We start from the raw sequence: 26468 nt of genomic DNA, 5'->3' as shown, positions 1-26468 counted from the left end.
TTGCATGTATGACTTAATAAATCCTTGAATCATGATTGGTAATACTGGAGTTCTTGAGAGCTTGGGGAACCACCTGCTGGGGTATGTGTTTGTTTGCCTCCCTGTAAAACCCTGGGTCGTTGGATGTTCATTTCCAACGCATGTTTTCGTGGTGGGGGACAGGGAGCGGTCCCTCTACGGGGAGAAGACGGAGGAGCCAGCAAACAAAGAGGGGGCGTTGAGTGACGTTCGGTTTGAGACCTGGCGAATGTTGGCGAGACTCATGTGATGTCCACGCGGGGACGTGTGTCAGCATGTCGGACCAGAGCTCTGGGCTGAAGATGCACATGTTGGAACCCGAGCTGGCAGCCTGGTAAGGTGGAGACTGACGATATGACTTTAAGATCCTTTCTGGAGCCTAAACTTATACTATCAACAGTTCATGTTAGAAGCAGTTTTTTAAATCCTCTTTTTTATTGCTTGGAAGAGTTTTTTTTTTTTTTAACCAAAGATAAACAATGCAGTTTTAAGACCAAATCTAAAGATTTGCTACAAAAACAGCAGTCTTCCCCCTTCGCACCCTCCCCAGAGGCACCCATTTGGGTTCTCTTAGGTAATTCTTCGTACTTGTCTTCACATGTCTAAAGCATGTGCTTGCTTTTTTCTCTTTGACTTACCAGATCACTGGTTTATCATAAAAGGATGTAACTCGGGAACAGCCAGACGGAAGAGATGTAGAGGGCAAGGTATGGAGGAAGGGCTGGGCGCTTCCCTGGGTGCACGGCTCTCCCCACATCTCCATGTGTTCCCCAACCCGGAAGCTGTCCAAACCAGGTCCCTTCGAATTTTCTGGAGGCTTCAGTTCAGTCACTGGCCATTGGTGACCGATTGAGCTGTCAGCCCCTCCCCTCCCCGGGGCTCAGGCTGAGCTGGGTGCTCCACTGGAGTTTCAGTTCCAGCCACCACTGACGACGTCCCCTCCCCGGCGGGGATGCAGTAGCTCTTAACCAGCCGTGACCCCAGCCTCAACACACCTTTCCCACCCCTTCAGTACAGTCGATTGGGTTGGCGCTGATATTCAGTGTCTGCATTACCACTGCCACGTTTGCTCAGGGCTGAGCCATGTAGTAACAGAATCTGCCTCTCCTGCACAACTTTGGTTTCTTCTGGAGTACTAGTTTATTTGCTTTGTTTTCTGTGTACTTGATTAACTTAACTGACTTTTCCATCTGTTGTCTGAATCTCTCAGGACATTCGGATGTAGCATGTGTTTCACCAGTTTTCATTTCCCTAAAGGCACAGAGCCCTCTGACCACCACTTCTCTTACGTGTTGATCTTTTATTTTCTACATCTTAACTCCTTGTTTTCTAATTTACTTTCTCACCTTGATGGACAGATTCTCCAAGAGTTTCCTGAGAAGTATGTGGGTCATCTATGTTTTTGAGCACTTGTATCTTTGAAAATAACTTCATTCGAACCTGATACTTTTTGGCTGGGTCTGAAATTCCAGGCTGGAAATAACTTCTCTTCGGCTTCTTGAAGGCAGATCTCCCCGTCGTCTTGGCTGTTTGCACTGCAGGGGGCGGTACGTTTATCTGCACGTCTTACGGGGTCTGCCCTGCGTCTTCGTGTCCTGGGTGGATCTTTGTCTCCCGTACCCTGTGCTTGGTGGGCTTGTTCGTCTGGAAGCTTGTCTTCCATTATTCAGGTATCCCTTTCCCAGCTGCTTTTGATTTCATTTTTTATACTTTTCATGTCCAGGAGTTCTTTTTTCCCTAAATACTATTTTTCAGCCTTGTGGATCAGTTTTGTGGTTGCAGCACTCTTTCTGCTCCTAAGCTGTATGTAGCGTCTCCCGTGTCTGTTTCTTTTGGTCCTTTGTTCCCCAAGTGTCTGGCAATCCCTGGCTCGTGCTTGAACACTGAAAACTAAAAAGCAGACCGGACACTGAGCACGTAGGTGGGTCACGCCAGGGCGGTGTGGTTCAAGGTGCTGGGATCGCTTTCCTTCCTGCCGCTAGGAACGTACAGGAATTATGTTTAGAAACGAAACTTGTAGCAGTTGGATGTTACCGCAGCATTTCAGTCAGAGACCTTTGTGGGTTTTCAAAAACTAAGGTGGTATGGCTGTGGCAGCTACTAGGCCCTGAGGGGGCAGGTATCCCTAGAGGTCTGATTTCCTTGGAGCACCTTCTTAAAGGTTCTGGGAGCCAAGTGGGAGGAGTTGTTCTGCTGCGCTGGTGTCCAGCACCCCCTCTACCCTGAAGCAAGCGAGGAGCCAGATTTCTTCCAGCCGTCACTCTGGCCGGTCCCCCGCTGTCTGCTTCATGCCGGGGTCCGAGGTACCTGGGGCATCTGGTTTGTAGACCGGATTTATTCTTGTCTTTCCTTCCCCACTTCACCCAGGAGCCCGCTTACCTCTGGCCATCTCATTGTTCCTGTCTCTTCTTCCCCCCGTCCTTGTGGGTCTATGCTTTCTAAAGGAATCCCATTACTCTCATCTTACAGGGTTTGGATCGGGGGTGGAGTGCAGTCAGACGCCTGGGCAACCTTCAGTCTTTAGCCAGAGAGCCAGGAAAACCTAAGACTCCATTTTGTTGTTTACAGTGGACAGAAAAAAGATGCTTAAAACAGGACTGTTGTAAAACTACCCAGTAAAATAGACCTTCCCAGAAACACCCACTGGAAGAGTTCATGGCTGTGCAGGCACTCATGATACGTAAGTGCTTTTTTTTTTTTAACTCACTCTGAATCCACTGGCCGACCTCTGCGAATACCCCACGAGAACTGGGCCATCACCCTGAGGCTGGTGAAGCAAGCAGTGTGAACAGGGCACGGGGCACCCGGAGGCCAGGAGCTGCAGTCTCTGCTCGCCTCCCCGACCTGCTTTCGTCCGATTCCCAGTCGGAGCTCAGGGCTGACCCTCGCTTAGTGCCACCCATGACAGACCCGTCTGCACCCTCGCAACTGATACTGAGTTTGTGCAGGCGGGAAAGTCCAGTTTGCAGAACACACTGCACACCTGTGTGCCAACTCGTAAGGCAGGACCCTGCCACTGAAAAGGTGGCCTGAGGGGCGGGCGCCTACAGATCGTTAGGGCCTTAAACCTGGCTGTGGGACTCCCGGGAATCAGCAGGCCTACAGAAAAGGGCGTGACACCCACTCAGTCTCGGGGGGGCCGTCACCTCAGTGCTCTCCTGGCTCCTGATTGTGTGAATTGTAGTCAGAAGTACTCAAATTACTCAGTCATTTAGGAGACCGCTGAAATCCGATCATTGGCATCGTGGGAATCACTCAGAGGTCCACGGCCCGAGCAGCTCCCAGTTGTCCTGGTTACGCGACCTCCACACTGGAGCCTCCCTGGGTCGGACAGGAAACACAAGCGGCCCTGTCGGACACCACGCTGTCCAGGGCTCTCATCAGGATGTCGGGCATGTGGTCCGTTAGCATCTTTGGGCCGATGAGTATTTTGCTGAATTCCGATTCGTGTGACCATTTCACACTATACCGAGCAGCAGGATAGCAGGAAAACCTGAAAGGAAAAGCCGAGCATCTCTCAAGTCTCACCCCCGTGAGTCTCCCTTCACCGCTGGTGGGTGACTGACCGCGTCAGGCCCGCCGCACTCACCTCCCTGAAGTGCCCACTTCCTCCAGGTGGATGATCCTGCCGGGAGGGTAGAGAGGGGGGTACTTGGTGGGGGACTCGAGCGGGGAGTCGCTGGAGAAGCTGTAGGCCGGGGACCCGTGCGCCAGCAGGCTCCGCTCCCCGAGGAGAGGCTGCGTCAGGTCGCCCCCATCCAGCTCCGTCGGCAGGTCCTCGGGGTGCCCTCCAAACAGCTCGTACCAGCACGCGCGCAGCAGGATCTTGTACTGAGGGCGAGACCGAGAAGACGGCGTGCGTGTGACTCCGTGAGGCTTTCACGGTCCCCGGAGACCTCCTGCGACCCGTGAGCTGGTGGCGGCAACCCCACAGCACTTAGAAGCCTGGCTGCTTTGTTTTTCAACATGGACCTTAGGAGTGTGGAGGTCAGGGGCCCAAACTCAGGTTTCTCTGGGGCAGTGACGCCATCACACTTGAAGCAATATTTAAAAACCAAATTCAGGCAGATTTTGAGGAAAAATTACCCTTAATTCATTTTAGGCAATTCTGTAAACCAGTTTTACCCTTTACCCTTAAAGACATTAGATACAAATTTTTTTTTTTTTTTAATTTGGGGGGAGTGTAGCCGATAAGGAGGAAGTTTATTTTTAAATTAAAAAATTTTTTCTAATGGGCAACAAAAACACAAAAAAGGTCACAAAACAAAGATGTTAAGTGAAAAATCATCTCTAGTCCCGTTATCTAAATAAAACCACATTTTGGTGTATTTTTTTGGTGAAAGCTATATATACCTCGTCACCTACCCCTGCCTTGGATTACATTCTAAGAAGCATTTTTAATCCTTCCGTTTTTAAAAGAACTCTTCAAAACATCATGGATATTTTTCTCTACTGGTAAATAAAAATGCATTTATATTTGTAACAACTATAATATTCCACAGCCCAGCAATACCAGCGCCTTCCAGACTCTGTATCTGGCAGCCTTATTTTCTAAGCTTTGGGACCAAAACCATCAGAACGCTGTTAGTCATGACAGGACTAAGTATGACCAAAAAAACAAATCGCTTAGCCAAACAGGGATGGTTCTAGTATAGTGTGTTCTAGTTGCAGCTTCCCTGCGCGCAGTTTAGCCATTTGCTTCTCAGGCGGCCTCTGCAGAACAGCAGCCAACAGCCTGTGCCGGGGTAGAAGAGCTTCTAGCAGCATCAGTGCCCTGCGCTATGAGGCCACAAACAGCCTGGTGGGGAGGCCCTAACCCCTGCAGGTCCTCTTCCGCACCCCCCACCCCCGCCTTACCTTGGGCTTGTTGCAGTGAGCAATCACTCGCAAGATTCTCCTCTTCAGATCTTCCAAGTTGGTCACACTTAGCCTGTTGAGCAAAAGACCAGACTGAGGCTCAGACCTCCGCCTTTCCCGCCAGCCCAAGCCCAGACAGGACAGCCAGCAGACTCACCTGGGAATCACATCCTTGCCCAGAACAAGTGACACGATGAAGGTCTTAGAGTATTCATAAAGGGATTTGCTGAAATAAAAAGAAAAAGTGATTCTATCGCCCACAGAAGGCTTCCAAGAGAAAGCAAGTAACTGTACCAAGTTAGGAAGAGGTCAGTGTTCACAGAACTCCACTCTACTCTCCACCCTCTAAAGGGGAAGAGAAATAAGAGATTCCAGGTAGAGCAACTCACTGGCCAGATTCTCTTGAAAAAGTAAAAGGCATGGGGGTTTGCGTTACTAGATGTCAGCACTGGGTAGGCAACTAAGGTACTTAACCCAGTGTGGCGTCAGCAGAGTCAGACGAAGCCAGGGGAAAAGTGAGCATAGACGCCTCCCACAGTAGGGGAAGGATGGGCCTTTAATAAACAGTGCTGAGATAAAGCACTCAAGGTGTGAGCGGGAAGATGAAACGGAATCTCTACCTCATGCTGTACCCAAAAAAAACCCCGAATTAAACATAGATTAAAGACCTAGGTAAAGGTGAAAGGTCAGACTAAAAGGCTTTTAAAAGATACGATAGGAGACTAGCTCCATGTTCTTGGGACAGAGAAAGATTTCTTAAAACGAAAACCTGGGACTTCCCTGGTAGTGCAGTGATTAAGAATCCACCTGCCAATGCAGGGGACACAGGTTCGATCCTGATCTGGGAAGATCCCACGTGCCGCAGAACAACTAAGCCTGGGTGCCACAACTACGGAGCCTGCGCTCTAGAGCCCGTGAGCCACAACTGCTGAGCCCATGTGCCACAACTACTGAAGCCTGTGCTCCACAACGAGAAGCCACTGCAGTGAGAAGCCCACGCACCGCAATGAAGAGTAGCCCCCGCTCGCTGCACCTAGAGATAGCCTGCACGGAGCAACGAAGACCCAACACAGCCAAAAATAATGACAAATTAGTCAATGTTAAAATTAAGAACTGATAAAGACTTGACTCAGACACATCAAGGAGTGAGTATATTTACAACACATACTTAGAACCAACAAAGAAGTAATGTACTGAATATATATACAAACCAGTGAGAAAAAAAAGACAATACAATAGAAAAGTGGGCAAAAGGAACTTCATGAGAGTGGAAATTCAATAAAAATATGAAGAGACTCACTTCATCATGGAAATGCAAATTAAACAATGAAACATCACTGCGTGCCCATCAGATTGGCAAAAATGTTCAAATTGGCCACTATTAAGTGTTAGAATGTGGAGGGGTATCACGCTGCCGGTAAGGTGTGAATGGGTGCAGCCACAACACGCAAAGCGCGAGCATGTGCACGCTCCATGACCCAGCACGTCTGTGACAGCCCGATGTCCGTCACCAGCAGAACAGATAATTTGTGATATGTGATGAAACATAACGAGAATTTACACAATAACATTTCAGACATCAAACAATGTGCGGAAAAAAAATAACAAAAAAAGTATAATTCCCTTTCTCTGAATTTCAAAATCATGCAAATCCAGACTATGCAGAGACATGTCTACAGGTGGTAAAACTGATTTTTAAAGCAAGGGAAGGGACTTCCCTGGCGGTGCAGTGGTTAGGACTCTGCGCTTCACTGCAGGGGGCATGGGCTCGATCCCTGGCTGGGGAGCTAAGATCCTGCAAGGCCGCGTGGTGCAGCCAAAAATTAAAAAACAATTTTTTTTTAATTAAAAAAAAAAGCAAGGGAAGAATTTTCACAAAGATCAGGACAGTGATTCCCTGTGAACAGGAAAGGAGAGGACACACAGGGACTCTTCTAAGGCTCTGGCAACGTTTATTTCTCCACTTGGGTGGGTGCATAGGTATGTGACTATTTTTAAATCAGCTTTATTGAGGTGTAATTTACAACAGTAAAATCACACCCATTGTAAGTGTACAATTTGATGACTCTTGACAAATGTCTATAATTGTTTAGCAACCACCTCAATCAAGACGTGGAGCATTTCCATCACCCCCGGGGCTCCCTGTGTCCTTCTGCAATACCCCATCCCCAACCCCAGGCAACCACTGATCTGCTTTTTGTTGTTATAGTTTTGTCTTTTCTAAAATGTCATATAGGGACTTCCCTGGTGGTGCAGTGGTTAAGAATCCACCTGCCAGTGCAGAGGACACAGGTTCAAGCCCTGCTCCGGGAAGATCCCACATGCCACAGAGCAACTAAGCCCATGAGCCACAACTACTGAGCCCGCGTGCCACAACAACTGAAGCCCGTGCACCTAGAGGCCACGCTCTGCAACGAGAAGCCACCACAACTAGAGAAAGCCCGCACACAGCAACGAAACCCAACACAGCCAAAAATAAATAAATAAAATAAATTTATTAAAAAAAATTTTTTTTTAAATGTCATAAGTGAAATCACACAGTAAGGTCTCTTGTGTCAGGTTTCTTTCACACAGCAAAATGCATCCAAGTTGTATGGATTTTTGCTTATTACTCTAAAAAACATGTTTTATCTTTGTTTCACTGAATAAAAACAATCAGTTATTTTAAAAAGTCACTTTCGTGTCTTGTATGTATAAATATGTTTTAATATTAAAAGCTTTTAAAAAATTTTAAAGGTACACATTTATGTATAAAGATATTGATAGATTTATAATAATGAAAAAATGAAAAGAATGTAAATATCAGTATGGGAATAAATAAAAGTGGTGTAACCAGATGATAGAAAACTAAGTTAATTTAAAAACATGTTCTCAAAGAATAGTTAAGGATATAATGTATACAGAGTATTAGAAAAACACATATCCACACACAAAGAGCTGGAAGAAAGCAAACCTGAATAGTTACAGTGATGATTTCTGGGTAGATCCTGATCTCTCCACTTATTTATATTTTTCAAAATTTCTACGATGGATACAAATTTAATTTTTACCCCTTTCATTTTTTATTTCTTGTTTTTAATGGTCATACAGATTTCTTCTATCATCAGGCCAAAGATTATACAGGATTAAGTATGTTGAATCAGAAAAGAAAAATAATTTTCAAACTCAAAAAATGAATTAGTAACCAAATTCAGTGAAGTTGCAGGGTACAAAATTAATATACAGAAACTGTTGGCGTTTCTATATACTAATAATAAACTATCAGAAAGAGAAATTAAGAAAACAGTCCCATTTATAATTACATCAAAAAGAATAGGACTTCGCTGGTGGTCCTGTGGTTAAGAATCCGCTTTCCAATGCAGGGGACACGAGTTGATCCCTGGTCAGGGAACTAAGATCCCACATGCCGCAGGGCAACTAAGCCCGCACCGCAACTACTGAGCCCGTGTGCTCTAGAGCCCATGCACCACAACGAAGATGCAGTGTGCCACAACTCAGACCCAATGCAAACAAATAAATATTGAAAAAAAAAAAGAATAAAGTACCTAGGAATAAATTTAACCAAGGAGGTGAAAGACCTGCACAGTGAAAACTAGAAGCCACTGATGAAAGAAAATGAAGACACAAATAAATGGAAAGGTATTCTGTGCTTATGAATTAAAAGAATTATTACTAAAATGTCCATATTACCCAAAGAAATCTACAGATTCAATGTAATCCTAATCAAAATTCCAATGGCATTTCTCAAGAAACAGAACAAACAACACTAAAATTCATTTGGAAGCACAAGAGACCCCAAACAGCCCTAAGCAATCTTGAGAAAGAAAAACAAAGCTGGAGATACCGTGATCCTTGATTTCATAATATAATACAAAGCTAAAGTAATCAGAACAGTATGATGATTAGTATAAATACAGACACACAGGTCAATGGAACAGAACAGGGAGCCCAGAAATAAGCCCATGCACTTATGGTGAATTAATTAAGAAGGGAGCTGAGAATACACAGTGGGGAGAAGACAGTCTCTTCGATAAATGATGTTGGGAAAACTGGACCACTATCTCACCATACACAAAAGTTAATTCAAAATGGGTTAAAGACATTTAAATGTAAGACCTGAAATCAGAATACACCTAGAAGACATAGGCAGTAAGCTCCTTGACATTGGTCTTGGTGATGATTTTTTGGATTTGACACCAAAAACAAAGGCAACAAAAGCCTAATCAAATGGGACTACATCCAACTAAAAAGCTTTTGCACAGCAAAGGAAACCATTGACAAAACGAAAAGGCGACTTACTGAATGGAAGAAAGTATTTGCAAATCATATACCTGGTAAGAGGTTAAAACCAAAATACATAAAGAATTCATACAACTCAATAGCAATAAGACAATCTGAGGGGGACTTCCCTGGCGGTCCAGTGGTTGAAACGCCGAGCTTCCACTGCAGGGGGCGTGACCCCTGCAGGGTTCAAGCCCTGGTCCGGGAACTAGGATCCCGCATGTCGCGTGTCCAAAAGAAAAGGGCAGACGATCTAAGTACACATTTTTCCGAAGAAGACACACAGATGGCCAACAGGTAACGTGAAAAGATGCTCAACATTACTAATCATCAGGGAAATGCAAATCAAATGAAAATGCAAAGCTCGAGATGGTACCTCGCACCTGTCAGAATGGCTATTATCCTAAAAAGATAAACGAAATAACAAGCACTGGCCAGATGTGGAGGAAAGGGAATGCTTGTGCATTGCTGGTGGGGATGTAAACTGGTGCAGCCACTACAAAAGAACAGTATGAAAAAAAAAAACAAAACAGTATGGAGGTTCCTCAAAAAATTAAAAATAGAACTACCATATGATGATCCAGCAATTCCACTTGTAGGTATTTATCCAAAGAAGATGAAGACGCTGACTTGAAAGATACCTGCACCCCCATGTTCACTGCAGCATTATTTACAATAGCCAAGACATGAAAAAAACCTAAGCGTCCGCTAACGGATGAATGGACAAAGACGTGTGTGTGTGTGTGTGTGTGTGTGTGTGTGTGTGAGATGGAATATTATTCAGCCATAAAAGGTAACGAAATCTTGCCATTTGTGGATGGACAACAACATGGATGGACCTTAAGAGCATTACGCTAAGTGAAATAAGAGACAGAAAGGCAAATACCATGTGATCTCACTTATATGTGAAAACTGAAAAAACAAACCAAGCTCACAGATACAGAGAACAGACGGGGCTGCCAGAGGCGGGGGGTGGGAGGGGAGGCGGTGAAATGGGAGAAAGGAGTCCAAAGGTACAAGCTTCCAGTTATAAAATCAATAAGTTATTGGGATGTAACGTACAGCATGGCGACTGCGTATGTGAAAGCTGCTAGGAAAGTAAATCTTAAAAGTTCTCACAAGGAAAAATGATTCTGTGACTATCTGTTAACTAGACTTATTGCGATCATTTCACAGCATATACAAATATCGAATCGTTACGCTGTACATCTGAAACTAATATAATTATACCTCAGTTTAAAAAAAATCAAATCAAAGCTATGGTTAGAGAGACCTATGAAAAGCTATCCAGTCTTTTTTCAACCAAACAGGGCTTTGAAACAAACTTCTCCTGAGGATGAGAAATTGTTAACTAACTTGCAGATAAGAGACCAGTTCTGACCATATGACTTGTGAGTAGCACCTCCTTACAGGAAAGGAAACAAAGAAGTACCTCAGCAGCCCCCTGGGCGGGGAAAAGGCGTAACACCTGACTCGTGGGTATGGGCTTCTGAGCATGATGGTCAACAGGGCTGCGGCGCCTGCCCCCAGGCTGTGCCCCACGATGACCAGCCGGTATTCCTAGGGGGCAAATGCAGAATGAGTAAAGGTTAAGAAAACAAATAGCTAATGGCAGAGAAAACGAAAGAAAAGAAGAATTAAAATCTCACAGGTGCAATGCTGAACGCCTGGCTCAAAATCCCGTCGTTGATGAGTCGTCGGTAAATGTATCTGGCAGCTTGAGAAATCCCCTGAAAGTGCAGACACAGAGGTGGCTGGTGACTGTCAGGGCAGGCCTACACGGGGTCTCCTATCGGTGACTCTGTCCCCCCAGACAGGAAAGGCATCCTGGGATCAGCGGGCACATCTACCGCTCACTGCTGTATTCCTGGCACCTGGCACAGAGCTTGGCAAGAAGCAGGGGCTCAAAAAATATTTCCATGAGCGAATAGGTGACGTCAGGAACATCTTTCCACGTCAATGGACATTTCTAAGGCTTCTTCAGCTGCAAAGCATTGTGCTGCGTGGACGTCCCACAATTTACTTTAGCCAAGTCCCCATGGTCCGTCACATTTAGATTATAAATGGCTGGGCTTTTACAAGTATGTTAAAATGTAAAGTTCTGAATCAGTGACAGTGACTAAGCAGCCACTGTTCCTGCAAAAGCAGAACTAAAACCATCGGAAATGAGTTCTAGGAAGGTCAGGCTTTGGTTTCATTTCCAAAAATAGAATGTAAAACTTCCTAACAAATACATCTATCTCACGAAACAGACTTCTTGAAAATTAAGTAGTTCCCATCGAGGAGAGAAAACCCTGTCAACCAAAAGCATTTTCGGAGTGCTTCCTGCATGACAACACAGGACGGGCCTGGCCACCGGCCCTGGCAGCCTAACCTCCAACAGGATGAAGTGGGAGAAATTCCACATAAGATGGGTGGCTGTTTTGCTCCTCTCTGAAGCTGCTGCAAATTCCTGATTCAGTAGCTCTATAACCCTGTGAGCAGAACGCGGAACCTGGCCTCGTATGTGAGAAACCAGGAGGTCTGAAGGGTTAACATGCTGTGCACAGTCTGACGGCACTTCTGGACAAACCACCAGATCTCCCTTTCCTCCCCCTCCTACCACATGATGCTGTCGACTTCCGCCAACATTTATTAGGCACCTACCGCGTGTCTGGTTCTGGGCAGCCAGAGCCACTCGGCATCTGGACCACAACTCGGCCGGCTATGAGTCTCCCTGGCACAAGTGTTACAGGTGAAACGCCAAGACCGTTTTCAGCTGCACAGCTTTGAACTCCAACCATCGTGGACAGCATCAGAGCCAAAACTCGGTACCGAGGCCAAGAGCAGAGAACAGTCCGTGCCCTTAGGCCCTGAGCAGCTGTCTTCCCGGGGGGAGGGCAAGAGCTGTGTCACTGAACGAAACGGTGCTGGAGGAGGCCTCCGTTGAGAGCCGGCCAGGCCTGCGGGTCGCAGCTTGGAGGCACAAAGCCTTGGTCTGCGGCCCCAATTCTTCTAAGACCAGAGCCACAGCCGAGCCCACAGGGCTCTGAGGGTATTCTGTGCTTGGCTAGTTGATGCGTCTCTATAAGAAGTTTTAAGTTTCTTATTTGTTTTTCTTTATGCACACCCAGTAATAGTTAAACTGGACTTGTCGGTGAATTGAGGTATGAAAAGACAGCTAAGGGATAAAGGAAAAAAGTTCACATTCCCAGGACTGTCAAGCTCCTAAGTGGCGGCAGAACAAAAGCCAAACGCCTCCACGCTGGCTCTTCCCTGAAGTGTCCAGGCACAGAAGAAAACAAAACCCCCCAAAACAACAATAACAAAAAAACCTGGAAGGAAAAAAAGTTGTCCAGACAGGACACTGGGGTTCAATTAGCAGCACCGCAGTCTGGCAATAACACGTGCTTTTATAAAAAGTAAGCATTCCAGCCTAGGTAGCTCAGCTGGGAGAGCATCAGACTTTTAATCTGAGGGCCCAGGGTTCATGTCCCTGTCCAGGCACCAAGAATAAATAAACAGAATTTAAAAAAAAAACTAAGCATTCTATTTAAAAAACTATTACTACAGAAGTAATGCATGTTTTGGTTAAAAACCACACGAAGTGTATAAAAATAGTGGAAGGCCACTGCCCTCCGCCCCCGACATCCTTCTCCCCAGAAGCAGCCGCTGTAACCTTTAGGGAAGGAATCATCCCAGACTTTCCCTCAAATGTTAAAACGCTCAGCTCTACAACCTCGTTAGTCATCAGGAAAATGCGAATCAAAACCACAGTGAGATACCCACTTCACAGCCACTAGAACAGCTACGTTCAAAAAAAAAAAAAGAGGTCTTCCCTGGTGGTGCAGTGGTTGAGAGTCCACCTGCCGATGCAGGGGATGTGGGTTTGTGCCCCGGTGCGGGAAGATCCCGCATGCCGCGGAGCGGCTGGGCCCGTGAGCCATGGCCGCTGAGCCTGCACGTCCGGAGCCTGTGCTCCGCAACGGGAGAGGCCACAACAGTGAGAGGCCCGCGTACCGCAAAAAAAAAAAAAAACAACAAAACACAAAAGTAACCTCTCAGGGCTGTGGTGAGAAGTTGTGCTGGACAGCACCTGGCGCAGAGCAGCGTTAACGCGGGAGACCCCAAACTGAAAATACTCCAGCGCCTTCGAGGTTCCCCTTGACAGAACATTCCAGACCACACGGCCTCGGCTCCTACCTTGTGTGCCCAGCAGTCCTGCACCTCACACTCGAGGTCGACCGGCTCGCTCTCCGCTGACAGGTCCGTAAGGATGTCCTGGAAACAGTGCGTGGGAAGAGGCCGTCAGCTGGGCTGGGCTAGATGAGGGTGGCTGCGTGGGACAGTCCCCCGGGTCAGGCTGTTGAGAATTGGACCCCAGGTGCCTGAACTCGGGAGAGATGCCAGGTGGCCAGGAAGCTCCTGAGGAACCCACGGCGCAATCAGACATGAAGACTGGGGAGGGGACACGTCTAAGACGCACCCTCTGCCCCCACTCCCTGCACACAGCATCTAAGCACCCACGAAGCACAGAGCCCTGGGCCAGGGTGTTGAGCAAAGCATGGTTCCCGTCCTCCATGGGCCCAGTCAACGGCTGGTTGAAACCTAAGGGAGGGTAAGAGACACGTCACACAGAGCAGAGGAGGGGTGAGCGCTGCAGGGCACGGGGGGCTTCCTGGAGGAGGTGGCCTGAGCCAGAGCCTGATGGAAAAGCTGGTTTTCAGGAAGCAGAGGAGAGAACAGAGGCCGGCATCCTCACCCAGGGGAGCAGCAGGACCCAGGGCAGAGGCAGCTGAGCACGGGAAGAGGGCAGTGGGCTGGGCTCACGGGCACTTGACTCTGGAGGCATTGAGGGGCCGCGGGCAGAGCCTGGGAGGCTGGTGTGTCCCTGGGACCCGGGGAGGCCCGCCTGCGGGGGAAGGGGCCCCAAAGGTGGCTCTGGCGCTGCCAGGGCTGGGAACTGTGCGCCACAGTGCCGACAGCCTCAACAAGAACCAGGAACCGTGTATAAAACGCAGCGGGAACTGCCTGAGGTTTGCGAGCAGTGGCAGGTCTGACTATGTTCTAGAAAGAGTCCTCTGGACAGTACAAAGGACAGACGGGGAAGACGTGAGACGACAGACAGGGACCGAGGTAGAGGACCTGTCGCTGGCCCAGGAAAGAGAGGCCTGGGACCAGAACCAGGGCTGTGGTGCTGGGACTGGAGGAGACGGGCCAGAGAGGGGCCGGGCAGGACCACACGCGACAGACTGGGCAGGAAGCGAGGAGAGAGCCAGAGACGACTTCAGCTCTGCGGCTTCTTGGTGGGCAAGGGGGCGCCGCATGGTTACTGGGGTGGGCGGGTGGGAGAGGAGACCCGGGAGCGGGGGCCCGGGCAGACCCAGATGGCTCCTGGCGAGGCAGGGGCAAGGTTGGCGGGGGGCGGGGGGGAAGCAGAAGAGGGTGGAGTCTCGTTTCATTTCCTGGGTCAGGAGAAAAGAGAGAACTAGGAAATGAGACTGAGGAACGGCCAAGAAGAGACCAAAAAGCACAACACAGGAGAGAAGAATGTCGCCAGGTGTCTTCGTGGGGCAGAGACCGAGCAGGACGGGAGGGGGCCGCTGGGTGGGGCTGGGCAGTGCTCGTTCCCACGGCACCGGGGGAGCAGCGGCCAGGGGAGCCGGGGGCAGGCACGTCGGGCCGGCTGAGGCCCCCAACAGGAACTGGGGAGGTGGGGTGGGGGGTACCTAAGAGTGGGCTGACTCTGGACTGCATGACTTAACCTACTGTTCTTTCTGGCTTTGGGTGCAGAAAATTCAAGGGGAGGGTCACCCGGGTTGGGGGCGCAGGGAATCCAGTGGGCACCCGCCCGGGAGTAGGGGAGCCCAGCCCAGCCAGCGTCTAAGTTTCCAGTATTTCTTGGTTAAAAGGAAATGGCTTTCTCTGCTTTTTCAAAGGGAACATTTGACAGCCCTGGACTCGCCTCCCTGTTTTCCACGCCCGGTGTTTCCCTGTGTCTGATGCTGTCGCTTACGAAGGTTTCCCCTCAGTTCCAGGAAAGCTGGGTCTCCTGGCGTCTGAGCTGCTGACTCCCCGCCCCCAGCCCCCTGGGCCAGCGCGCCAGGCTCCGTACCTGGAGAGACATGGTTCCCCTCACAGCCACCACCACCGACTCCTTCCTGTGGTCCAGGGCCACTAAGAAGGGGAGCTCGTACACCTGGGAGAGAGGAATGAGCATTAGCACAGGTGTCTGCGGACACGGCCGGGCCAGCCCGCAGCGTGTAACACACGCGCTTCCGAGCACAGCGCGGAGGGGTGCACTGATCCCCACCTCTGCTCGTTCTCAGTAGACAGTGTGACTTCTGATTCTCAGTGATGAAAGGCTCTCTAAAGCCAAGCCCCTTTTACCCTCGGGGGCAGGGGATAGAGCCATCTCAGCGGGCAAGACCAGAGCCTCCACTCTGGGTCAGTGCAAGCAGCGGGTGACAGGCTCTGGGCGCCGTAAGCACCCACTTGCATCAGCACCGACCGCGGGTCCAGCGGTAACCCTAGGCTCCTGCCTTCGCGTCTGCAGAGGCTCCTGGAGGAGCAGCGAGAGGGTCTGGGTTAGGCAGACCTGCCTCAGGAACTCTGCTCCACCCCATTCCTGCCGTGGGACCCCAAGCAAATGTCTGAAGTTCTCTTCGACCCCATTTCCTCATCTTTAAGGAGGACAGCATGGTGTGCTGTCCTCCAGCTGGTGTGACACCACGGGGACGGCCACCTGTGCGTGGTGAACGGTCGTGCATGTGGAGCCAGCAGGAGAGGACAGACTGCCGACTTCACTGCCCTGGTTTCCGCAGGAGAGGGACTTCTACTGATGACCTTGTGGGGCGCTCCTTGAAAGAGCCCACAGAGCAGTCACGAGCCTTCTGTGGAAAATCACCTCCTTTAAACCCCATCCGCTTTCTGTCATCACCACGCAGTGACAGGGCAGCACAGGGCTCACGGGCTCCTGCGCTTTGCTGGGTACCACCATTCACTGCGGACATGAAAACAAGATCCTGGACGTTCTGATCTCAGCGGGGTGGGCTGTGACTTTTACACCTCCCAGGTGAGTCTAAAATGCAGCAGTTTGGGAGCCAGGGGGGTCAAGAACAGGACACCAGTGGTTGCCTGGATCGTCTGTGCGCTGGAACCGTGGGGGGCTCCTGAGCTGGGGTCCCATCGCCACAGATTCTGACTTCATTCATGTGGGGTCTGGCCTGGGCTTCTGAGTTTTAAAAGCTCCCCAGGAGATCCCAGTAGACAGCAGACGTGAGAGCCGCTGCGCTTGGCCGCAGGTTCTGGGCTTCCGGTGCCTGTGAGGACCGTGTGGGGAGCCACGAAGCAATGCAGGACGGGTCCCTGAAGCCAGACTGGCTTCCGCAGGTTCGCTAGCCAGCCCTGCGATTCCGGGACCCTCCCAAGTGTGAGACCCACTGCACTGCACTCATAGGATGGAGCTCAGACCCAGAGACTAGGATTGATCAACCCCGGTGACCTGTGTGGGAGTAATGCCGAGTGCAACTCATTGTTCTTCACTAAAAATGGGCTCAGGTGAAACACAGCATAGCCTCTCTGATGAAGACTTTCTGCCCCATCTTATGTTAAACCTGTGGGGGCTTCAAGAGCGTTTGTGAACCTCGGAGATAGTGCGCTAAACTTGGGGTACGTGTCTGTGTATGTGTCTCCACACACTTTTCCGGGGGAATAGTTTATAACGTCCACCAGAATCTCGAAGGACTCCAAGAACCAGAAGAAGTTAGGAGGCACTGCTCACCCTACCTTGTCGTGAAAGCTGACGTGAATGAAATCCCGGTACTGCAGCCCCGTCGTCTGCAGGATGGAGCCAAAGTGACAGTTGAGCTGATCACCTCCAACCAAGTCATAATCGGTTGTCCGGCTTCTGCAACTAAAACGGGGGCAGAGGCGTTACTGCGCCAACCAGAGCCACGTACCGAGGAAGACCCCACCCTGCCGTCCCGTTTCCTAGCAAACCTGAGGGCGCCCGCTGCAAGTCTGCACAGCTCAGTCTGGCGAACCTATAGTGGCCTTTAAATGACACTTCTGTGTACACGACTTACTACAGTCTGACTTATTTATTAATGCTTTACATACTCAAAACTTAAACCAACAAGGATGGGAGAGACCCTAAAACCACCAGGAATGGGACAAGCCGGCATCAGGTATCTCCTGATATGATGTACTAAGAAGGACGCACGCTCCGCATGGAAGCATTCCTGCCAAAGATGTGTAACTTGAACCTAATCGTGAAGAAGTCACCAGACGAATGCAAAGTGAGGGCAGCCTACAAAGTACCCAGACTGTCCTTTTCAAAAGGTCGATATTGTGAAAGACTTAAAAAAAAAAAAAGACGGAGGAACTGTTCCAAACTGGAGGAGACTCAGGAGACATGACAGCTAAATGCAATCCACGCTCCTGGACTGGAAGAAAATGTGCTACAAGGGGTATTACTGGAACAACTGGAAAAATTGGAATAGCTAATGATAAACTTCCTGAATTTTATAACTGTACTGTAATTTATGGCAAAGAAAGACCTCGTTCTTAAGAAATACAAGCTGAAGTAATTCGAGGGAAAGGGGCATGATGCCCGCAACTGAATCTCCAGTGGTTCTGGGGGAGAAACACGTATTTATGGAGAGAGTGATACAGCACATGTGACAAAACTGAGTCACCACTGGTCATTTTAGATAAAGGACGTGGGCGTTCTTAGCACTGCTCTTGCGGTTTTGGAAATATTTCAAAATAGGAAGTTTTTTTAAACAGGGAAATGGGATTATTTTTAGAAAATAAAGTACGGACACCATAGCAAGCAACATCCGGGGCGGAATGAGGATGGAGGCCTCGGACGGTGCCGACCTACCAGTCACCACCAATCCTGCACAGCCCTGTAAAAGGGTTTCTGTAAATATAGAGGGGCCACCCGTAGGCAGCTGCGGCGAACTGCATATAGTGATGACAGTTTTCTAATTCTGCGTCCAAATCAGCTTCCTGGAAGAGAAGAAGAAAAGCTTTTTGTTTAGGGGAGCCCATCAAGGAGAGGATCAACACACTATGATCTTTCTTTTTTTTAACCTGATTTTCATTTTATATTGGAGTATAGTTGGTCTACCATGTTGTGTTAGTTTCAGGTGTACAGCAAAGTGATTCAGTTATACATATACCTGTATCTATTCCTTTTCAGATTCTCTTCCCATATAGGTTATTACAAGACGTTGAGTTCCCTTTGCTACAAAGTAGGTCCTTGTGGATTACCTATTTGATAAACAGTAGAACACACTATGATCTTAAACCTGAACTCAAATTCCTGATTCTTCCCTTTCTTTCTTCAGGGAATAGACCTCTCGGAGGACTTCCACTGGGAAAACTGGTCCTTAAATACAGACAGATGAACCCCTCATTTTCGGAGAATGCAGAAGTTAGCAGCAAAAATCCCTAATGACTTTTCTGACTCCTGGTGAAATAAGCCCGTGACTTCCTGCTGGATGCAGATGCAGACGCCCCTGCAACAAATGGGCTTCTGGGAACTAGGTGCAGATAGACACACAATCCGTATGCAATTTTCTCTTTCAAAAGCACAGAAGTCTGTGGTGGGAAAGCAATCATCAAGCAAAGCTGAACTGTCTCTGTTCCCCAGACCCAGAGAAGAGAGCAAACACACTCTGGGAGAACCAGGTCCCACCCCAGAGGGAATTTTCGATATGCAGACAACAGCCAATTTCCTAAAAGAGAATCTCAGGAAAAAAAAAAAAAAAAAAAAAATACAATGGGTGGTGAACGGGCCAGGAGTGGGCTCCCTCTACGTGAACTCCAGGTGGTGAGGAGATGCCTCACCGGACAGGTGACAGACCACAACTAGCAAAAGCCACAAGTCAGATTCCAATCAACTGCTCCTGAAACGGTTTCTTTTTTTTTTTTAATTTACAAGTAGGTGTAAATGTCAAAACGGTACAGCTCAACGGAGACGTGGGCTTACCTGGGAGGGCCCTGGGGAATGGCTGACCACCTCGTCAGGCTCCTGGTTGTTCCTGATGCTGTCCTGTTGCTGGTGGAGGAGAGCGAGCCCTGCTGCAATGTCGCTGGGCACCAGGTCCGTGTCCTGGGTGGGAAACCACAGGGCTTATCATAAACCCAGCGGGAACGGCCCACGAGCTCCCGAGGGCCCAGTTTTACGCAGTTCACATGCACACACGTGCACATACACATACAGTTACGTGTGAAAAGGTGTTTTGAAAACTATTTCCCTTTCAGGACTCCTGCACGTGGGCTTCGTGTCTCTCACCATCCTGCTCTCACACAAACCTGCTCGAGAACATAAATATTGTACTGATCTCTGCTCTCAGGTTTCACGTCAAGGGAGTCGGCTATTTTTAATCTACTTCACATCGCCTGTGAAGTGGGTGAGTAAATGGGTAAATCTGCCCTCTCTGGAGTAACGTCTGATTTTGGCCCAGGTTTACACTCTTGCTGCTCAAGATGCTGAGAAGGTTTTGTTGAGAGTCCACGGCAGAGCTGCATGAGACTGGACTTATACTCACTGGGCAGGACAAGCCTCAAAAAGACCCTCAAACTAGGAAAGCAACCGAGTGAGTGTCCAGAGCCTGACCCGACCCTCTCCTTCCCGAGGGACACGGAGCAGACGGGAGTCCACGAGAAACCAGGTACTGGCTACTCGGCCACTTGAGCCATCGGTTCTGCCCGCGATGCAGGTTAAGACGTCCTCTAAGAATAGCCAGGTTCTCTTCCTCCTTCTTTCAACAATCTTAAGACCGGGTTGAAGTGCTCCTTTGAAATTATTTAGGGGGACACACTTCTCTCATCCCTATGTGGAGGCTGCTGGTTACAGAGCCAGCCTTGAACAGGGCAGGCCTGGACACCACAGAGAGGTGAGAAAAAGACTGGCGGGCGGGCACGACGTCAAGAGAACTCCTCTCTCTCACTTGGCTGCAGTACTGAACATAAGAGGAGTTTATCAGAGATCATTATAAGAGAAATTGGATGTGAAAGAAAAACAAATGTTTCCAAATCACTGAAGAAACTGCTCTAGAACCATGATACCCTTCTGCATTGCAACTGTCTTTAGAAAGAGAATCATCTGTCATTTCCATCATGCCATAAAGTTGTAAGAAACCAGGGCCCGATACTACCTCGGAGGCACGACACTGCCGGGGCCTGGCATCTGCTGAGAACCAGCTGGACAAAGAATGTAGGAAACGACCGGCAAAAGGTTCTCAAATGTGCAGGTTCCACTACTTAGTTCCTTAGGGACTAATTCAGAATCTTAACTGTGCAACAGATGGGTGTCAACACAAGGTGCGCCGACCAGGGCGTGGGGTCTGTGAGCACAGGGCCCTGGGTCCCTGCTCCCTGGAGCTCTCGGGCGCTCACCCCAGGGCACACCTCCACCCGCCGCACCCACAGGGGACTCACTCTCAGGAGGTGTTTTATGTCAACAGGGAGACAACAGGGTTCAAAATGCAGAGAACTCATCTTCTCAAAAGAAGTGTTTACTTAAACAGAAGAAAGAGACCAGAGCAGACCCCGTCGGCTTACTGAAAAGTAGGTTGAGAAAAGCTCTGCCGTACTCGAAAAAGCAACTCGAGTACGGTCGTCTTTGCCGACGCAGCAGCACAGGAACTTGATTCTCGTTTCCCACACGCTTGTAGCTGCCGTCTTGAGGCCATTAAGTAACTGGCTGGACTCACGACTATCCAGGTGATGGGGGCCCGCAGGGGGATACGGAGCCATCTTCCCCCCCAGCGGGTCAAAGACGATGACAATGGTGACCACGGTGGAGGCGATGATGATCCAGCTGCGACACAGAGAGAGGAAAAGGCTTGGGGGCTGCAGTCCTGAAGTGACCCAGGGGGTCACTCTCTGCATCTGTACAACTTGTGGCTCTTGTTACTAAGGAAGATGGGGGTCTCCCAGAACCTGGCGGAGGCGAGCAACTTGTTTCTTCTAGAAAGTTCCTTATGAGCCCATGGCCAACCCAGGCCCGACAAAGATCAGAGCCCCAAAAGCCACAAAAGGAAAAGGGGAAGTGTCTGGTGGGCAGAGCCTCGGCCTGGGCATGGAAGTCCTTGACCTTGACCCAGGCCTACTCCCCAGGATCTCGGGGTTCCCCTCAGTAAAACCAAAGGAGGCTTCCCGTGCCACGGGATACCCTCACAGGTCTTTCATTCATACGTTTCAATATTTCTAGGTTGTCCACCATGCGCAAGGCGCCCTGGGTCCATGAGCACGTGTGCTCCTGGAAGGTGGCCCAGGAAGGGCCGCCACGGCCTCTCCCGAGAGGCTCAGCAGGGCAGCGGGAGTCTCTATCCCCTTATTTACTTACAGCATGAGGGGATGTGACTAGATCATCTGCAAGATTTTTAGTCTGGAAAGGGCATAAACCTTATTCCAGCGGATTATTTCCTGCAGCAATTCCAGAGACTATATTTCTTCACGTCCTACTTTTAGTTTGGGCCCTACTTTGGTCTTCAGGTCTCTTCCTTCTTGTAAGGGAAGGGAGGGAATGCAGAAAAATGAGAACGGGTAAGAAAGGAAACTACATCAATAAATGCATAACGGGAGATGAACTATTCCTCGTGTATGAACAAGTGCCTCTGCATTTTTATGATTTACTCAGAAAGATTCCTTTCTGGGCTTCCCTGGTGGCACAGTGGTTGAGAGTCCGCCTGCCGATGCAGGGGACGCGGGTTCGTGCCCCGGTCCGGGAGGATCCCACATGCCGCGGAGTGGCTGGGCCCGTGAGCCATGGCCGCTGAGCCTGTGCTCCGCAACGGGAGAGGCCACAACAGTGAGAGGCCCACGTACCGCAAAAAAAAAAAAAAAAAAAAAAAAAAAAGATCCCTTTCTAACTATATTAGGAAGCCTGCATGACACTGGGCCACCTCAGTTATTCAGAAGGTATTTGCTTACCTCCATCTCGAGTACATTTTGGACAAGAAATTGCAGAAGACTGGAGACCTCACCTGACGGCGACAGTCGCAATGATGCCATTCCCCACCGTCCTGTCACACTGAACACCGTCCTCTATCCAGGCGGCCCCCAGGGACGCCCAGACCATCTCTGGCAGAAAGAGTGCCAGGCGCACGTAGAGCAGCTTAGACATGGATTTCCGTGGTCCGGGATTACAAATGGTCCCTGAAACACAGAAAATGTTCAAACTGGTCACTTGCCCCTTCAGAGATGAGTAGTTGCCCTTCCACAAAGAAACAGCTGTCACAGCACACACACGTGTCCCATAGGCTCACCCGCCGCCTGACTTTTCGGCCTGTACTTGGGCAACAATGCCTAAGTTTGAGAGCAAGAGACAACGCGGGGGATGGGAAACATGACAAAAAGCCTCAGATTCATTTCTTAGACTTACCAGCGTTTAAAAACACTGGGTTCTAACTAGAGTGACAATAAAATCACTGTCCAAATTGGGATACTTCTGAGAGCAAAGGGAGGCTCTATTAATAATGCTGGGACAATCAACATAAAACAGAACTGCCACCAGCAAACAGAGGTATACAGTCACCCGGGTTCTCACAGCCAGGAAGATCCAGGCACCACCTGAAACAGCATGGGCCCGTTATTCTTCAATCCTCCCAATGACTGTGACATAGTCATCATCCCATTTTACAAATGAGGAAGCTGAGGCTCAGAGGGCTTAGTAACCACTTTCTAAAACACAATCCAGATTCGCACGCTGCAGGCGCTCTGCCTCACCAATGCTCCGTGGTCCTCACTTTTGGGAAGTGAACAATTCTGATGCGTGAGACCACTTGCAGAAGCCCACCACTTAGACACAACATTTAAAACTGAGTTTGGGGCTTCCCTGGTGGCGCAGTGGTTGAGAGTCCACCTGCCGATGCAGGGCACACGGGTTTGAGCCCTGGCCCAGGAAGATCCCACATGCCGCGGAGCAACTAAGCCCGTGCGCCACAACTACTGAGCCCACGTGCCACAACTACTGAAGCCCGAGCACCTAGAGCCCGTGCTCTGCAACAAGAGAAGCCACGACAATGAGAAGCCTGAGCACTGCAACGAAGAGTAGCCCCCACTTGCCGCAACTAGAGAAAGTCCGCGCGCAGCAACGAAGACACAACGCAGTCAAAAACAAATAAACTTATAAAAATAAATAAATAAATAAAACTGTTTGTAAAACAAATCCAAGTATCATTAGAGGCCTGTGTACTTTAATTCTTGGTGTAAATCAACTCTCTCCCTTTGGGAAAAAGTTGTGATAAACACCAATTTAAGCAACATAAAAATGCCACGTGATTAAAACAAAAACAGTGACTGAAAAATATCTAAGATCTAAAAAATAATTGGATAAGGAAATAGCTTTTAAATTCCAAAAGCTACCTTCCATTAGAATGAATTACTCAGTCATATTTTAAAATATTAGACACTATCCGGCCTTCTTTTTGGCACAAAGACACAATGTTCTAAGATAACTGAAACAGCACGCCCTCTCTCTCCCTGAGGGACAAATAGTGCAGGTATGTAAAAATCAGTCCTGCATCTGGAGTGTATTATTATATAGCAATAGTCAACCAGCAGAGAGAAACAGGAAACAGCACCTGCTCACATCCGACCTCCTGGAGGGCTACGATTCCAAAGAAGAGGCTGCTGGAGCAGGGAGGTTCCAGCCCGGGACACTGCCCGGATGAAGCAAACTCAGAGGTAAGGAAGCAGGAGACGGAGTTCTGGTGAAGGGCCCAGAGAAGACGTGAGAGACTAAAAAAGCCTTTTTATGTTTACGCTTTGCCTAGAAAAGCATTTTTATTTTACTCAGACCTTTATTTTCTCCTCGACGTAAAGAGCTGCCGGTGTGGATCTGGCGCTGCAGCGAGCATCGCAAGGCTGGCGCCCCAGAATGAATGAGCGCGGCTACGTTCCCGATCGTAACATCCCTGACGCCGTCTCAGGAAGGAACCCTGTTGCCCTTCACATGGCTGAGCCGATGACATGAGAGCCACACAAGGAAGGCCTGTGTCACAGAATCTCGGGACTTGACACCTCCAGCCACTGCAGTGATTTTCTCCGGCACGAGAGGAGCTCTTGAGACACAAACGCCGAGGCGATGCAAGATGTCCCAGAACACAAACCAAACACAGCGAAGGGCAGACCTTGGAAGCTGAGGGCGTTCTCTCAAAGCACCATAGGCAAGAGGGTGGATCTTCCCTAATTAAACCTCCCACATGGCCAAAACAGTAGGATTTCATCAGGGAGGTTCTCAAATCAAAACTAGAAACTACCACGATATCAAGATTCTACAGTGAAGACCAAGAAAGAGGTAACTACACAAGCGTCTGTTTTCTGGATAAAGATGACTGAATTCTCTTTGTTCCAAATGCACCCTTACAATGTGCGCTGTTTCGTTTAGAGGTGTATCAGCCAAAAGCTTCAGAAACAGGGCCTTTCCGTTCAAATGACAGATTAACTATTGAGATGACTTACGAAACAGAAGGGGTGATGGGAGTTACCCATGTATCAGTAATAAGGTTTACCAAGGGGTTCACGGTTATTAAAAGATACACTTAAAGTTTATAACTTGTAAAAAACTCTGGTTCTGTGCAGGCAATGCAGGTAAAGGGTGAAAAGTTCAAAGCGCTCAAGTGGGTATAAAGTAAATGTTAAGCCTCCCTCCCACCACTGAATCCCAGCCCTCGGTCATCTTCCCTCAAGGTAAACTAGTCACTCATGTACCCACCCCAGAGAGTCCACACATAAACCAAACAGGTAAGTTTATCCCTTTACAAAAAAGTAACAAACTACATACAGTGTCCTGTAGCTTAGCATATTGGAAATCACTCCTTGTCCATTCACAAAGCATTTCACATTCTTTTTAACAGGTGCACAGGAGACCATCATACGAACGAGCGACACTTAAACCGGCGGCCTATTGACAGGCACCTAGTTTCTTCCAATCTTTCATGCCTACAAGCAACACTGTGGCAAACTTCAAGTATTTTGCACACATGCAAATATATAAGGAAGAAACCGACTGATACCCACACGTACACAACACACACAGCCAAATTAGGCTTCCAAGAGATTCAACAAATCTACATGCCCACCAACAAAATGAGCGGCCTGAGCAGAAGGGAGGTTCTGGGGAAGGCGTTCCCTGCTCCAGGAAAGACCCAGGAGCAACAGTCGCACAACTGCACGGGTTCACCAACCCAGTGTATCATCTTGATGAATTTTCCTTACTGTGATTGAGGCTGACTGTTTTTTTATATATGTAAAAATCTCTTTTACTTATTTTATTGTTCACCATATTTGCCCATTTTTGCGCTGACTATTGGTCGTTTTCTTATTTATCGTAGAGCCCTTCTATATTAAGGAGATTGGCTCTAAGTCTCATCTATTACAATATTTTTTCCCATTTGTCTTTTTTTTTCTTTGAAAAATAAGAGAAAAACTTTATTTCAAACAGGGTCAGTGGTGTGCATGCTACAGCAAAGGCTGGTTGTAACAGCAGTTTCATTTCAAACCTGAATTGATGCACAAATGTGACACTGTTAAGCAATGATCAATTAGCGCTAAAATGTGGATTAAATCCACCAATATGCCAATTCTGACATTTATTACAGATTCTATTATTTATTTTAGTAGTAGAGGTTAATTTTCATCAGAAGAAAATGAAAACAACCTTATGGCTTCTACTAAGGTAATGAGCTGTATCCCCAGTACTGCTTTGAAATTATACCCCCAGGCTGTTAAGAGAAATTCTGACTTCATCCAAATGTATTACTTCACTGATAATCTTCAGTCATCATCTACTGTCGGCTTGATGGTTATTCCTCTTCTTATTTGACCCTAACCATCATCTGTCTTTTTTTTTTAACTTTATGGTATTCTTCATTGAAATTTACATAATATTTAAAATAAAGAATATGATGCTATTGATTTGTAACAAATTGGCAATTAAACTAACATGTTTTTATAAAATACTGTCTTCAGTTCAGTTGTGGTATCTTTAGCTACAAGTATCAGAAAATCAAACTCAAACTGGTTTAAAAACAAACAGGGTTCTTCCCTGGTGGTGCAGTGGTTAAGAATCCGCCTGCCAATGCAGGGGACACGGGTTCGAGCTCTGGTCCAGGAAGATCGCACATGCTGCAGAGCAACTAAGCCCATGCGCCACAACTACTGAGCCTGCGCTCCAGAACCCACAAGTCACAACTACTGAGCCCACGTGCCACAACTACTGAAGACCATATGTCTACAGCCTGTGCTCTGCAACGAGAAGCCACCGCAATGAGAAGCCAAGAGTAGCCCCCGCTCGCCACAACTAGAGAAAG

At 48.4% G+C, this 26468-nt stretch overlaps 1 protein-coding gene across 3 annotated transcripts in view; it reads right to left on the bottom strand.

Annotated features, from left to right (window-relative positions):
- Positions 1-60: 60 nt before the first annotated feature.
- DAGLB (diacylglycerol lipase beta) overlaps positions 61-26468 on the bottom strand; it is a 30810-nt gene continuing 4402 nt past the window's right edge. The window contains exons 3-16 of one of the 3 annotated variants that reach the window (XM_082857869.1): positions 22140-22311; positions 20713-20971; positions 19136-19258; positions 18023-18150; positions 16924-17050; positions 15251-15334; positions 13339-13416; positions 10806-10886; positions 10589-10716; positions 5033-5101; positions 4876-4948; positions 3608-3849; positions 3274-3511; positions 61-2705 (exon numbers count right to left, since the gene is read on the bottom strand). In XM_082857869.1, coding sequence (XP_082713995.1) covers positions 3313-3511; positions 3608-3849; positions 4876-4948; positions 5033-5101; positions 10589-10716; positions 10806-10886; positions 13339-13416; positions 15251-15334; positions 16924-17050; positions 18023-18150; positions 19136-19258; positions 20713-20971; positions 22140-22311 — 1763 coding nt within the window. In that variant the 3' untranslated portion in view covers positions 61-2705; positions 3274-3312. Of the gene's footprint in view, positions 3512-3607; positions 3850-4875; positions 4949-5032; positions 5102-10588; positions 10717-10805; positions 10887-13338; positions 13417-15250; positions 15335-16923; positions 17051-18022; positions 18151-19135; positions 19259-20712; positions 20972-22139; positions 22312-26468 lie in introns of all 3 variants that reach the window. The other 2 variants (XM_082857868.1, XM_082857870.1) reach the window with 2 other exon arrangements.

Source organism: Leucopleurus acutus, assembly GCF_964270905.1.
Source record: "Leucopleurus acutus genome assembly, chromosome: 16".
Classification (NCBI taxonomy): domain Eukaryota; kingdom Metazoa; phylum Chordata; class Mammalia; order Artiodactyla; family Delphinidae; genus Leucopleurus; species Leucopleurus acutus.
The sequence above is the reverse complement of the archived record's forward strand: the minus strand, read 5'-3'. Positions and strand labels throughout refer to the sequence as shown.